Source organism: Hemiscyllium ocellatum, chromosome 13 (genome assembly GCF_020745735.1).
Source record: "Hemiscyllium ocellatum isolate sHemOce1 chromosome 13, sHemOce1.pat.X.cur, whole genome shotgun sequence".
Taxonomy (NCBI): domain Eukaryota; kingdom Metazoa; phylum Chordata; class Chondrichthyes; order Orectolobiformes; family Hemiscylliidae; genus Hemiscyllium; species Hemiscyllium ocellatum.
The window spans coordinates 74,795,281-74,808,774 of record NC_083413.1 but is presented as its reverse complement, the minus strand read 5'-3'; the positions used below and the strand labels follow the sequence as shown (position 1 = coordinate 74,808,774).

General features: G+C 41.6%; 1 protein-coding gene across 1 annotated transcript in view; it reads right to left on the bottom strand.

The window, feature by feature from the left end:
* LOC132821366 (uncharacterized) overlaps positions 1 to 13,494 on the bottom strand; it is a 120,215-nt gene that overhangs the window by 32,706 nt on the left and 74,015 nt on the right. Inside the window, exons 19-22 of the mRNA XM_060833948.1 lie at positions 10,896 to 10,998; positions 8,965 to 9,147; positions 5,504 to 5,648; positions 3,088 to 3,143 (exon numbers count right to left, since the gene is read on the bottom strand). Of these exons, the coding sequence (XP_060689931.1) occupies positions 3,088 to 3,143; positions 5,504 to 5,648; positions 8,965 to 9,147; positions 10,896 to 10,998 (487 nt within the window). The remainder of the gene's footprint in view (positions 1 to 3,087; positions 3,144 to 5,503; positions 5,649 to 8,964; positions 9,148 to 10,895; positions 10,999 to 13,494) is intronic.

The following is a 13,494-nucleotide window of genomic DNA, read 5'->3' as shown; positions in this document are numbered from 1 at the left end:
CACAGAGACATCACACTGTTACTGTCACAGAGACAACACACTGTTACAGTCACAGAGACATCACACTGACACAGTCACAGAGACAACACACTGTTACTGTCACAGTGACAACACACTGTTACAGTCACAGAGACATCACACTGACACAGTCACAGAGACAACGCACTGTTACAGTCACAGAGACAACACACTGTTACTGTCACAGTGACAACACACTGACACAGTCACAGAGACAACACACTGTTACAGTCACAGAGACATCACACTGTTACAGTCACAGTGACAACACACTGACACAGTCACAGAGACAACACACTGTTACAGTCACACAGACATCACACTGACACAGTCACAGAGACAACACACTGTTACAGTCACAGTGACAACACACTGTTACAGTCACAGTGACAACACACTGACACAGTCACAGAGACAACACACTGTTACAGTCACAGTGACAACACACTGACACAGTCACAGAGACAACACACTGTTACAGTCACAGAGACAACATACTGTTACAGTCACAGAGTCGACACACTTACAGTCACAGAAATGACACACTGTTACAGTTACAGAGACAACACACTGTTACAGTCACAGAGACAACATACTGTTATAGTCACAGAGACAACATACTGTTACAGTCACAGAGTCGACACACTGTTACAGTTACAGAGACAACACACTGACACAGTCACAGAGACATCACACTGACACAGTCACAGAGACAACACACTGTTACAGTCACAGTGACAACACACTGTTACAGTCATAGTGACAACACACTGACACAGTCACAGAGACAACACACTGTTACAGTCACAGAGACAACACACTGTTACAGTCACAGTGACAACACACTGACACAGTCACAGAGACAACACACTGTTACAGTCACAGAGACAACATACTGTTACAGTCACAGAGTCGACACACTTACAGTCACAGAGACGACACACTGTTACAGTTACAGAGACAACACACTGTTACAGTCACAGAGACAACATACTGTTATAGTCACAGAGACAACATACTGTTACAGTCACAGAGTCGACACACTGTTACAGTTACAGAGACAACACACTGACACAGTCACAGAGACAACACACTGTTATAGTCACAGAGACAACACACTGTTACAGTCACAGAGACAACACATTGTTACTGTCACAGAGACAACACAGTTACTGTCACAGTGACAATACACTGTTATTGTCACAGAGACAACACACTGTTACTGTCACAGTGACAACACACAATTACAGTCACAGAGACAACACACTGATACAATTACAGAGTCAACACACTGTTACAGTCACAGAGAGAACAAATTGTTACAGTCACAGAGTCAACACACTGATACAGTCACTGAGTCGACACACTGATACAGTCACAGAGCCGACACATTGGTACAGTCACAGAAACGACACACTGTTATAGTTACAGAGATGACATACTAATACAATCACAGAGATGACACACTGTTACAGTCACAGACACAACACACTGATACAGTCACAGAGACAACATACTGTTACAGTCAGAGTCGACACACTGTTACAGTCACACAGACAACAAAGTTACAGTCACACAGACAACATACTGTTTCAGTCACAGAGTCGACACACTATTACAGTCACAGAGACAACACACTATTACAGTCACAGACACAAGACACCGATACAGTCACAGAGACAACAAACCATTACTGTCACAGAGACAACAAACTGATACAGTCACAGAGACAACACACTGATACAGTCACAGAGTCAACAAACTGACACAGTCACAGAGACGACACACTGTTACAGTCGCAGAGATGACACACTGTTACAGTCACAGAGACGACACATTGATACAGCCATAGAGACAACACACTGTTACAGTCACAGATACAACACACTAATACAGTCACAGAGTCAACACACTGTTACAATCACAGATTCAAGAAACTGTTACAGTCACAGAGACAACACACTGATACTGTCACAGAGACAACACACTGATACAATCACAGAGACAACTAACTGATACAGTCACATAGACAACACACTGAAACAGTCACCAAGACAGCATTCTGTTACAGTCACAGAGACAACACACTGATATAGTCACAAAGACAACACACTGATACAATCACAGAGACAACACACTGTTACAGTCACAGATACAGCACACTGACACAGTCACAACACAATTTCATTGTCACAAGTCACTGAGACCAATCACAGATGCAAACCTGTGTACAGTCACACCTAACATCAGGGGCAGGTCGTAATATGCACCAGCTGGTATGCTACCCAACATTCAGGACTGCATTAAGTTGGAGTGATGAATTAAATTAGAAGAACATATTATGGTGGGTCTTCTCAGTCCTTCTGCCACTAATTTTGATACAAAACAATCCTAAAGATCACTCCTGTCCCCATCATTCATTGGTCCCCACTATTTGATAGTTTCCTGTTCAACACCAAAGAAGTTAAAGAGCAATGAAACGGGCAAGATAGGAAAGTGATTCCAAAGAATAGCCTTGATGAAATTTAATCAAACAGTCTTTTATCACATTTTTTATCACTCACTCACTTGTGCAATTGCAAAAATTTTAACTTCTCCCATTCCATTGTATAACTCCCATGGTATCAGCAGACGTGGAGGCAGACTGCTCATATCTCTTGCTAGTTAGGACCCCATTGAAAACTGTTCCACCAGCAACTGTAGATGCAGCCCTCAGGAGACAAGGTGGCACATGGGGTTCTGGCAAATGCAGTGGGTGAGAACTGAAGCAGCTTTGAATGGGGTTCCCTACATTCATGATCCCTTTTGCTATCATCACTGTGATGACTGACCTAGAGAACACTTTGATGCAGATCAGTGTATCCTTGTGAGATAAAGGCAAAGTCAACGTACTTAAGATGGCATCCCTTTTGACCTCCAGACTCCACATGACTGTGGTCAAGGCTTCCTGCATACCTCCCCCATTTGCCTCCCCTTCCAACCCCATGCTGAGGTTTCTCTTTGCTCACCAGCTGTAAAACAATCTTTGTCTAAGAGAAGGGCTCAAGTGGTTTGTTCAGATCCACCTACCTGGCACTGTGCTATGTTTTACAAAGGCCACATCACCAGCATCGTCTTTCAAACATCTAGAAGGATGCAACCATACAGACCAGTAAGTCATTAAGAGCAAATTACAAACTTATTTACCAAGTGGACAAAGGCAGCTCACCAGCTTCTCGGGGCAATTATGGATGGGCGTTAAATGCTGGCCCACATCTCCTGAATGAATACTTTTTTCTTAAAATCAAATGACAAAGTCCCATTTCGGCTCCCCTCACACCAGCAGCCAGATGAGGTACAATACAGAAAGGAAGGCTCCTTCAAACTTTCAAGAAGTAATCCGTGGTTGGGTATGACAACTTGCATTTAAGTAGTAACTTGTTGAAAAATGCCATCAGGTTGTGCTAAATTGCCCATAGCGTTAGTGCATTAGTCAGGGGTAAATAAGGGGAATGGATCTGGGTGGGTTACTCTTCAGAGGGTCAGTGTGGACTAGTTGGACCTAAGGGTCTTTTTCCACACTGTAGAGAATCTAATCTAATCTAATCTAATCTAAAAAGAGAGAGAAAGAAGTGGGGTCACGGGTCAGTGGTGGAGTTTTGTTGGTTACAGGGTGGCCAAAATCTTCCGTAAAGAAATATCTTTTAACTTAAAGCAGTAAAACAGTAAATGGTCTTTGGTAGGGAGTTCCAGAATAATATCTATACAACAGAATTGCAACTAAAGGAAGGGGGGTTACAGGAATACACCAGGAGGCAAAGATTGGAAAAAATGGAAAATCACAGTTCGGGTTTTGGGATATAAAGAGCTGTTTATAAAGCTTAGTAGCAGCACTAATGATTAGGCTGTCAGGTCATATCTGTCAGACTGGGCCTGAAGCAGATCGTGCAGAAACCAATGAAAAAGAAAAAGAAACTTGACCTGGTCAAGCTACAAGCAATTATAGATAAAGAGAAATCTGTTGTTGTGGTGGACTTAGATTTCCAAAAGGTCTTGACAAGATGCCACATTGAACATGACTAAACAAAATAAGAGCTCTGGTGTACAGCATAACATATTAGGTTGTAACAGATCTGTTACATTGAGTTTATAGGATACAGAATCTTGGCATAAATGGATCATTTATGACTGGCAAGATATAACAAGTAGAATGTCACAGGGATCAATCCCAAGGCATCAACTATTTACAATTTACATCAGTGACTGGAAAGAGATACTGAATGGATGGCGGATAGATATGTTGATGACCCAAAAGTAGGTAATGAAGTAAGTTGTGAAGAAAACTGAAGGAGGTTACAAAGGGATGTAGATTAGTAAAGTGAATGAACAAACATTTAGCAAATGGTGCATAACGTGGGGAAAAAAAATGAACTTGGCATGAAGAATAAGAAAGCAGCCACAATTAGAATGGTTTAAAGACATTTGGATAAGTACAAGAATAGGAAAGGTTTGGAGGGATATGGGCCAGGAGCAGGCAGGTGGGACTGGTTTAGCTTGGGATTATTTTCACCATAGACTGGTTGGACTGAAGAGTCTGATTCTGTGCTGTATAACTGGATTATTTAAATGGAAAGAGATTACAGAACTGAGGTACAGAGGGATCTGAGTGTCCTGGAGCATGAATCACGAAAAGTTAACATGTTGGCAAGCAAGTGATTAAGAATATAAATGGAATGTTGTCACTTGTTGCAGGGATAAAAGAATTTAATTGGAAGGAATGTCTTGCTGTCATTGTGTACAGTGTTGTGAGACCACATCTGGAGTACTGTGTACCTTTTAAAGAAAGTTTGCCCTTTTAAAGAAAGAACATAATTGCTCTGATGCAGTGCAGAGAAGGTTCACATTATCAATTCCCGGGATGAGGGGGTTGACTTGTGGAGAATGTCTGGAGAGATGAGTCGAAAGGAGTTCAGAAGAGTGAAAGGCGATTTTACTGAAACATATGTGATCTGAGTGGTCTTGACAGGGTGGGTGCTAAAATTATGGTTCCTTTACCTTGAGAGAATGGGAGACAGTTTAAAAAGGGATCTCCCATTTGAGACTGAAGACTCTTCATAAAGGAATGTTGGAGGCAGGCTCATTGAATGTTTCTCAGGCAGATATAGACAGATTCTTGATGAATGATGGAGTTAAAGAATGTTGGGTGTAGGCAATTAAGTGGACTTCAGTTCACAACCAGAGCACCCATTACTATAATGAATGAAGAGAAGGCTATTCCTGACTTTAGATTGCATGTTCATACACTTCCTGCTCCACAGATGCTGCCTGACCTGAGGAATATTTGCGTATTCTTTGTTTTTATTTCAGTCCTCTCGTGATCATGATATTGTGATTCCATGATATTCATTGCTCTACAATACCAAGTAATTAATAACCAGAGAAACCAAATTTGCTACTCTAGAGACAGTTCCGGTAAACCCTGCCTTCCGATATGAGGAATACCTACTGAAATGCTCCAGAGTAATCGTAGTAGGGTTCAACATGTGATCTCTTGCAATGGTTCTCCCCTGTTCCGTTGCACAGTGCACACAGCTCAGGGAAATCTGGACTGGCACCGGGGACACAGCTGGAGGCGAAGAACTTTTGTACAACTGGAAGCAAAATGTAAACAAATGTGTAAGTGAAAAGATTGCCATGCATGGCTGAGCAAACACTTAAACAGGAACTGAAAGACAAATACTTCATTATAGTAAACCAAGGTCTTAATTAGAATAGGCTTCTGGTGTACAAAGAGTTTAGATTAGAGTGGTGCTGGAAAAGCACAGCAGGTCAGGCAGCATCCAAGGACAGGAAAATCGGCGTTTCGGGCAAAAGCCCTTCGTCAAGATTCCTGACAAAGGGCTTTTGCCCAAAACGTCGATTTTCCTGCTCCTCTGATGCTGCCTGACCTGCTGTGCTTTTCCAGCACCACTCTAATCTAAACTCTGGTTTCCAGCATCTGCAGTTCTCACTTTTGCTTTCTGGTGTGTAAACCCCAGTTTATTGTTCCAAATGTCCATTGCTCCAGTGACAGCCATGGTATAATCCCTCCCACTGTTAGCCTGAAGATCCAGTTTACTTCCTATCCCATGTTCAACAACCTCATCTGGTCCCATCACAGCTTGTTCACCCACCCTTTTGCTCCCATTCAACCATCTCCTCAAAGAAAAAAAATCAGCTCAAAAGCAAAGAAGCTAATCTCAGAGTACAGCATGACCTTGATCAGATGGGCCAACGGGCCAAGGAGTGGCAGATGAAATTTCATTTAGATAAATGTGAGGTGCTGCATTTTGGTAAGGTAAATCAAGGCAGGACTTATACACTTAATGGTAAGGTCTTGGGGAGTGTTGGCTTACAAAGAGACCTTGGAGTACAGGTTCATAATTTCCTGCAAGTAGAGTCACAGGTAGACAGGGAAATGAAGGAGGTGTTTGGTATGCTCTCCTTTATTAGTCAGTGCATTGAGTATAGGAGTTGGATGGCTGTACAGAACATTGGTTAGGCCACTTTAGGATAAGTGTGTTCAATTCTGGTCTCCCTGCTACAGGAAAGACATTGTAAAACTTGAAGAAGTACAGAAAATATTTGCAATGATGTTGCTAGGGTTAGAGGGTTTGAGCTATAGGGAGAAGCTGAATAGACTGGGGCTATTTTTCCTGGGCCATCAGAGACTAAGAGGTGACCTTATAGAGGTTTATAAAATCATGAGGAGCATGGATAAGGTAAATAGCCAAAGTCTTTTTCTCAGGGTAGGGGAGTCCAAAGCTAGATGGCATAGGTTTAAGGTGAGAGAGAAAACATTTAAAAGGGATCTAAGGAGCACCTTTTTTCATGCAGAGAGTGGTGGATGTATGGAATGAGCTGCCAGAGGAGGTGGTGGGGGCTAGTACAGTTACAGCATTTAAAGGGCGTCTGGATGGGGACATAAATAGGGAAGGTTTAAAGGGATATGGGCCACATGCTGGCAAATGGAAATAATTTAATTTGGGATATCTGGTCAGCATGAATGAGTTGGCACAAAGGGTCTGTTTCCCTGCTATACATATCTTTGACTCTATAACTCTAGTAGAAATAGAGAAGCAGGAAAGAAAAGGAGGGAATAAAATGGAACAAAAGACAGGAAAAAATAGAGGCAAGATGAAAGAAAGCAAAACAAAGATCTGGAGAGAGACAAAAGCAAATAATGATTGAATTACAAAAAAAAAGTTACTTTGTAATAACCAGCTAAAGCTGAGATTAGAGAGAAGTAGGAAGAGAAAAAGAAACACAGAAAAAGATTTTTAAAAATAGCATTGACAGAGAGAGACAAACATCTCTATAAGGTATATGGCTGCACTTCACCAAGGCTTTTTCAACAGCGCCTCACAAACCACAAATTGTGCCATCTAAATGACATAGAGGATCAGTGGTTAGCACTGTTTCCTGCCAGAGGCCTGGGTTCAATTCTGCCCTTGAGTAGCTGTCTGTATGGAATTTGCACATTCACCCCGTGTCTGTGTGGGTTTCAGCCAGGTACCCTGGTTTCCTCCCACAGTCTTAAGACGTGCGGGTTAGGTGGGTTGGCCACGCTAAATTGCCCATAGTCTCCAGGGATGTGCAGGATTAGGCAGGGAAATGCAAGGTTACAGGGATTGGGTAGGATGGCGTGGGTTTGGGTGGGATAATCCTTGGAAGGTTGATATAGCCTGCTTCTGTACTGTCGGGATTCTATGAAATGGGGAAGGGAAATAGACACATTGGAGCATCATCCTCTCCAAGTTACTGGGTCAAAATGGCACATGCATACCACATGAACTACATCAGTTTAAGAAGACAGCTCAGCATCACCTTCTCAAGGGCAATAAATGTTGGACTTGCTAATGATTCCCATGAAATACAGAGGAAAGAAAGAGAGCAGGAAAGAAGGGGAAAGAAAGGATGATTAAAGAAAGAACAAAAGCTGATGGACAGAAGGAGAGTGAGATTAAAAGTAGAACAAAGAAAGGATATAGAAGACAAAAAGAAAAGAATAAGGTTGTAGCGAGAAGCAGAAAGAATGAGGTGGCACAGTGGCTCAGTGGTTAGCACTGCTGCCTCACAGTGCCAGGGACCCAGGTTCGATTCTGGCTTTGAGTGACTGACTGTGTGGAGTTTGAACATTCTCCTTGTGACTGCGTGGGTTTCCTCCCATGATCCAAAGATGTGCAGGTCAGGTGAATTGGCCACACTAAATTGTCCATAGTATTCATTGCATTAGTCAAAGGGAAATGGGTCTGGGTGGGTTAATCTTCAGAGGGTCGGTGTGGACTTATTGGACTGAATGGCCTGTTTCTACACTGTAGATAATCTAATCTAGAGACAGAAATGGAAGATGGGTATAGAAAAGTATGAGACCAAAGGGATGGAAGGTAAGGGAGGCAAAACAGAAGGAATAAGAAAAGTAAAGAAATAAGAAAAGAAAGTAAATAAATGAGAAACAAAGGAAAGAAAGCAAAATCAAAGGGATAGAGAGAATAAAAGAGGTCTAGAAATAACAAGAGAAAGATATTTTTCTGGATTGAAATATTTATGTTAGACTGGCCAGTACCAATAATCTTCACTGAAGGAGAATCGAATGACAGACCCATTATAGAAAGAAGTTTTGAAAATGTTGAACTATTTCCATATCATACAACCAGATTAACTTTATAATCATTCCTCCATGTGAACTACATATTGACAGATGTACCATTACTCCCAGTTATTTTTTTCTATCTCATTTTGAGATTCTATTTCATTCACCATACTCAGCATGCCTTTTACCAGGAGGTAACACATTAACGTGCATCAAAGTTATGTGAAATCTGTCTCCCAACAACTAAGCTCAATTCTCCACAAATGAAATCGGACAAAATAACTCAAACGTTATTAAATTTGCAAAGCTTTTAACAAAGAAAGACAACATTTTACCTTCCTCAATTGGAGACATTCTATTCCAAGACGTCAAGTTGTATCTCAGAATGGTTCCTATTGGGATGATCCAGCCAGCAGATTTACCAATGCCAGTGTGACAGGATCTTTTGCCCAGTAGATCGTGGAAGCCAAAGTCACTCCTTTGCTTTACTACTGCTACAGCATAATAACAGGAGCCCTCTGTAATATACAATGCAATCTCAATCATATTGGAATCACTGCCCATGCCTGTACTGCATTGATTTTTATTGTAAATGTATAGTAGAGCTGAGAGAATAAGGCACTCAAAAACTTTGAAAATAGCTCTGGAAACAAATTTGAAGTGATAATAACACTTGGTGCCTTAAAAAATGAAATACAGAGAATTGAGAAAAAATGAAGTTAAAAATCATACCATACCAAGTTACAGTCCAACAGGCTTACGTGGAGGTACAAACTTTCGGAGCGGTGCTCCTTCATCAGGTAGTTGTGGAGCAGGATCATAAGATACAGGACTTATAGCAAAAGATCACGGTGTCATGCAACTGAAACGATATATTGAACAAACCTAGATTGCTGTACAAAAGCTTGTACTTTCAAATAGACCTGTTGGACTATAACCTGGTGTTGTGTGACTTTTAACTATGTCCACCTCAGTACAACACCAGCACCTCCACATCGAACAAAATGATTGATTGCAATCTGTCAAAGGCTATTACAACTGCTGTTTAGTTGGAATTACAGACAGAAATTGCCCAGATTTTGTTTTCCTTCATTAGCTGTGGGATCTTTCTTCCTCCCAAGGGATTACATAGTGGCTGAAAGATGGGAATTTTTGCATTATAATAGTCCAACCACCATGAGTGTGGGTGAAGTATGATGGAAAAACTGGCCTTGGCTTGTCATTTTTCTATGTTCACATGCATCATATATCCAGGTTGTGGTCAAGTTAGAAAATATTTATGTATCTGCAACTCTTTTATTACCAGGCTAGCTGCCTTTATTATAAAGATTGGCACAGACATCTTCATTTTAGATAAGAAATGGGATTCAGCTACCCATTACCTACTCCTCAATGGTTATAACACAGTCTCAAAGTCTAATTGAAATACTGTTCTTTACAATGCATTATTGAAACCCTAAAAATGACCACATGCAGAAATCCCTCAGCTGGCTTCAAATTGAGAAGGTCTATGTTGGAGCAGTGCACCAATTGCCATTCTCAGGACAAGGAAATGATACACAGCAACAGTTAGGGTTTTACAGAGATCCGTCTAAGATAAAAGATGCAGCAATAATTCTCAATAAAAAGGGAAGCAGGCGGTCAGAGCAGGAGTTCACAATTGGAGATTGCTGAAATCAGCATTCCCATTTGGTGATTTCACATATCTGTGAGTTGCAACTGTCACGCCTGATTGATGGTCACGTCAGATGCCGCCAAGTCAAACCTTTCTTAATTACAGACAAAACATTGGTCTCACAATTCACAGTGCCTCATGTGATCAGACAGTGATGGTGTGTTGGGTTCTACTTTGGCAATAGAAGTCAGATCTGGGTAGTATAAGAACTGTGGGTGCCATTGGAAGACATGAATATAGAAATTATAGGCAAGAGTAGGCCATTTGGCCCTTCAAGTCTACTTCATTATGATCATGGCTGATCATTCAACTCAGTACTCGTGTCCCCTCTTTTTCCCCCATACCTTTTGATCCCTTTAGCCCTAAAGACTGTACCCAATTCTTTCTTGAAAACATTCAATGTTTTGGCCTCAACCACTTGGCAGAGAATTCTATAGGCTGAACAATCTCTCAATGAAGATATTTCTCCTCATCTTAGTCCTCAACAGATGCATCTCAGCAGATTCAGGGGGTTAGTCATTTTATAATTAGTATTATTCATAAAATGCAGGCATCACAATCATTTGCTGTCAGCATTTCATAAGCGATTACCTGTGGTATTCTCGGCTGCAATTGGTTTCAGGCGTGGTTCAGGCTCTAGGCCTCCCTTGTAGATATCTCCACCATCCACAGTTATAGCATCTGCTTCTCTATTCTGAGAATGAGAAATGTGCACAGTGTTAACATAAAACAAGTGCCTTCCTTCCACTCAATGCAGTGATTGAGTACATCACTTCCTTTGTTCCTATTAATTGTATTCCCGCCTCTCCAGAAATCCTGCATGAGCTAGAAATGTAGAAAAGTATCAGTAGCAGAATTAGTCATCCAGGGCCACTGACGTTCAGTGTTCTCAAACGGGCATGTGTTGATCACTTGTGCAAGGGGGCAAAGGGAGGGAAGGCTGGTCCAATGGACTACTAAGCAGCGTTACTCCACCCACTTTAGTTTGACTCTCATCAGAAGTAATGGCAAGATAGAAGCTCCTTTGTTGAGACACGAAGGAGGCAATGTCTGATTCCAAGCAATGGAGGTTCAGTCTCATGCTGCAATCTGGGTTCATCAGATTCCCCTTCCTTGATAACAGCCCCATTGAGTATTGAAAATCCATAGTTGCTTGTTATAACAGATACCTTGCTCAGAAAACTGCCTTCATGTTACTCACACTTACAAAGACTTGATTCGGAGACACCGGTGTTGGACTGGGGTGTACAAACTTAAAAATCACACATCACCAGGTTATAGTCCAACAGGTTTATTTGGAAGCACTAGCTTTCAGAGCACTGCTCCTTCATCAGGTGGTTGGGACTTGTCTCACTGACATGGCAGCCAGTCTAGTTGTGTGATATTAGGAATTTACGGTTCGCTTGATGATGGCATTGTACATCAGGAGCTTGCATTTAGAAGACCCTTGTGAATTATCGTTGGTTTGCAGACCACCCGTCAAGAACCATTGTGTTAGATCATGACTGATCAGTCTCTCAGCTTCAGGAAGCAACTATTGGCTTTTTCCCTGGTGGCTCAGTGGTTAGCACTGCTGCCTCAATAGGCCAAGGACTTGGGATCAATTCCAGCCTCAGGTGACTGTCTATGTGGAGTTTGCACATTCTCCCTATGTCTGTGCAGGTTTCCTCCGGGTACTCTGTTTTCCTCCCACAGCCAAAGAGGTGCAAGTTAGGTGAATTGGCAGTGCTAAGTTGCATATAGTGCTCAGGATGTGAAGGTTAGGTGCATTAGTCAGGGGAAATGTAGAGTAATCAGATAGGAGAATGGGTCTAGGTGAGATACTCTTTGGAGGGTCAGTGTGGACTTGTTGGGACAAATCCCTACACTGTAGGGATTCTACGATTCTATGAATATCATTACCAAAACAAAAATCTATGCCTGTCTTAAATGTTGCAATTGACTGAGCATCTGTGGATTTGAGAGAAGAGAATTTCTATCACAAACAAAAACAAAAATTGCTGGAAAAGCTCAGCAGGTCTGGCTGTATCTATGGAGAGAAATCAGTGTTAACATTTCAGATTGACTGACCCTTCCATGAAAATTTCTATTGTGCCCTGAGTGCAAAGTTGTTTTTCTGATCTCCATTCTGAATTATCTGAGTCTAGAACAACTGGACACAGCTTCAGATCAGCAATCGATTTTTTAGGATAGAGATAAGGAGAAATTAATTTTCTCAAAAGGTGATTCTCTACTCAGGAAGTTATGAATGTGCTATCATTTAGTCATAGAGTTGTAAAGATGAACAGCAATGAAACAGACCTTTCGGTCCAGCCCATCCATGCCAACCAGATATCCCAACCCAATCTAGTCCCACCTGCCAGCTCCCAGCACCTATTCCTCCAAACCCTTCCTATACATATACCCATCCAAATGACTTTTAAATGTTACCAGCCTCCACCACTTCCTCTGGCAGCTTGAGGCTAAAATAGACAGACTGTTAATCTCTTGGGAAACCAAGCAATATGGGGAGCAAGGTTATTCAAGGTCATATTGAATAGCAGAACAGATATGAAAAAAGAAGCAGAAGAAAGGTGGACAATGACAGACAGCAACTATCTACTCCCATTACTCAGTTAGAAGAAATGCAGTCAATAAATAAAAGCTCATCCCTACATTGCTAACAAAGTGAGTGAACTGCAATCACAATCACCACATCAATGACTGAGGCCAAATTTGGATTCAGTGATTCAACAATGTAAGCTTTGAGATGGGCAGAATAAATTGTGAAAAGGTGCCATAAAATGAATGAATGTGAATGTAGAGGCAGCAAACAGTTGCTGTGGGAAAGAGGCATCAACAGAACCAAGCACACCATGTTTAGCAGGCTGATGGTGAGAGGAAAGCACCACCCAAGATCAGCATTACAGACACTGTTATATCAATTCCATAACCTATGTGGTATCTAATTACGAACACCTCAGAATATGAGTCAGAGGTGATTACCCACCACTCGGCTTTCAAGGTTATCAATCCACGTTTCTGATTTCACCTCCGCACCTCCACAATCCTCCCATCCCCACCAGCACTTCGAACACATTACAGCATTTTAAGAGCTGCTGTCTCATTCAGATTTGCATTTCCTGGTCATGTGTGCACAGCAAGTAAGAGATAAAATATGAAATACGCCGACAGCTCAAAACAGGTTGAG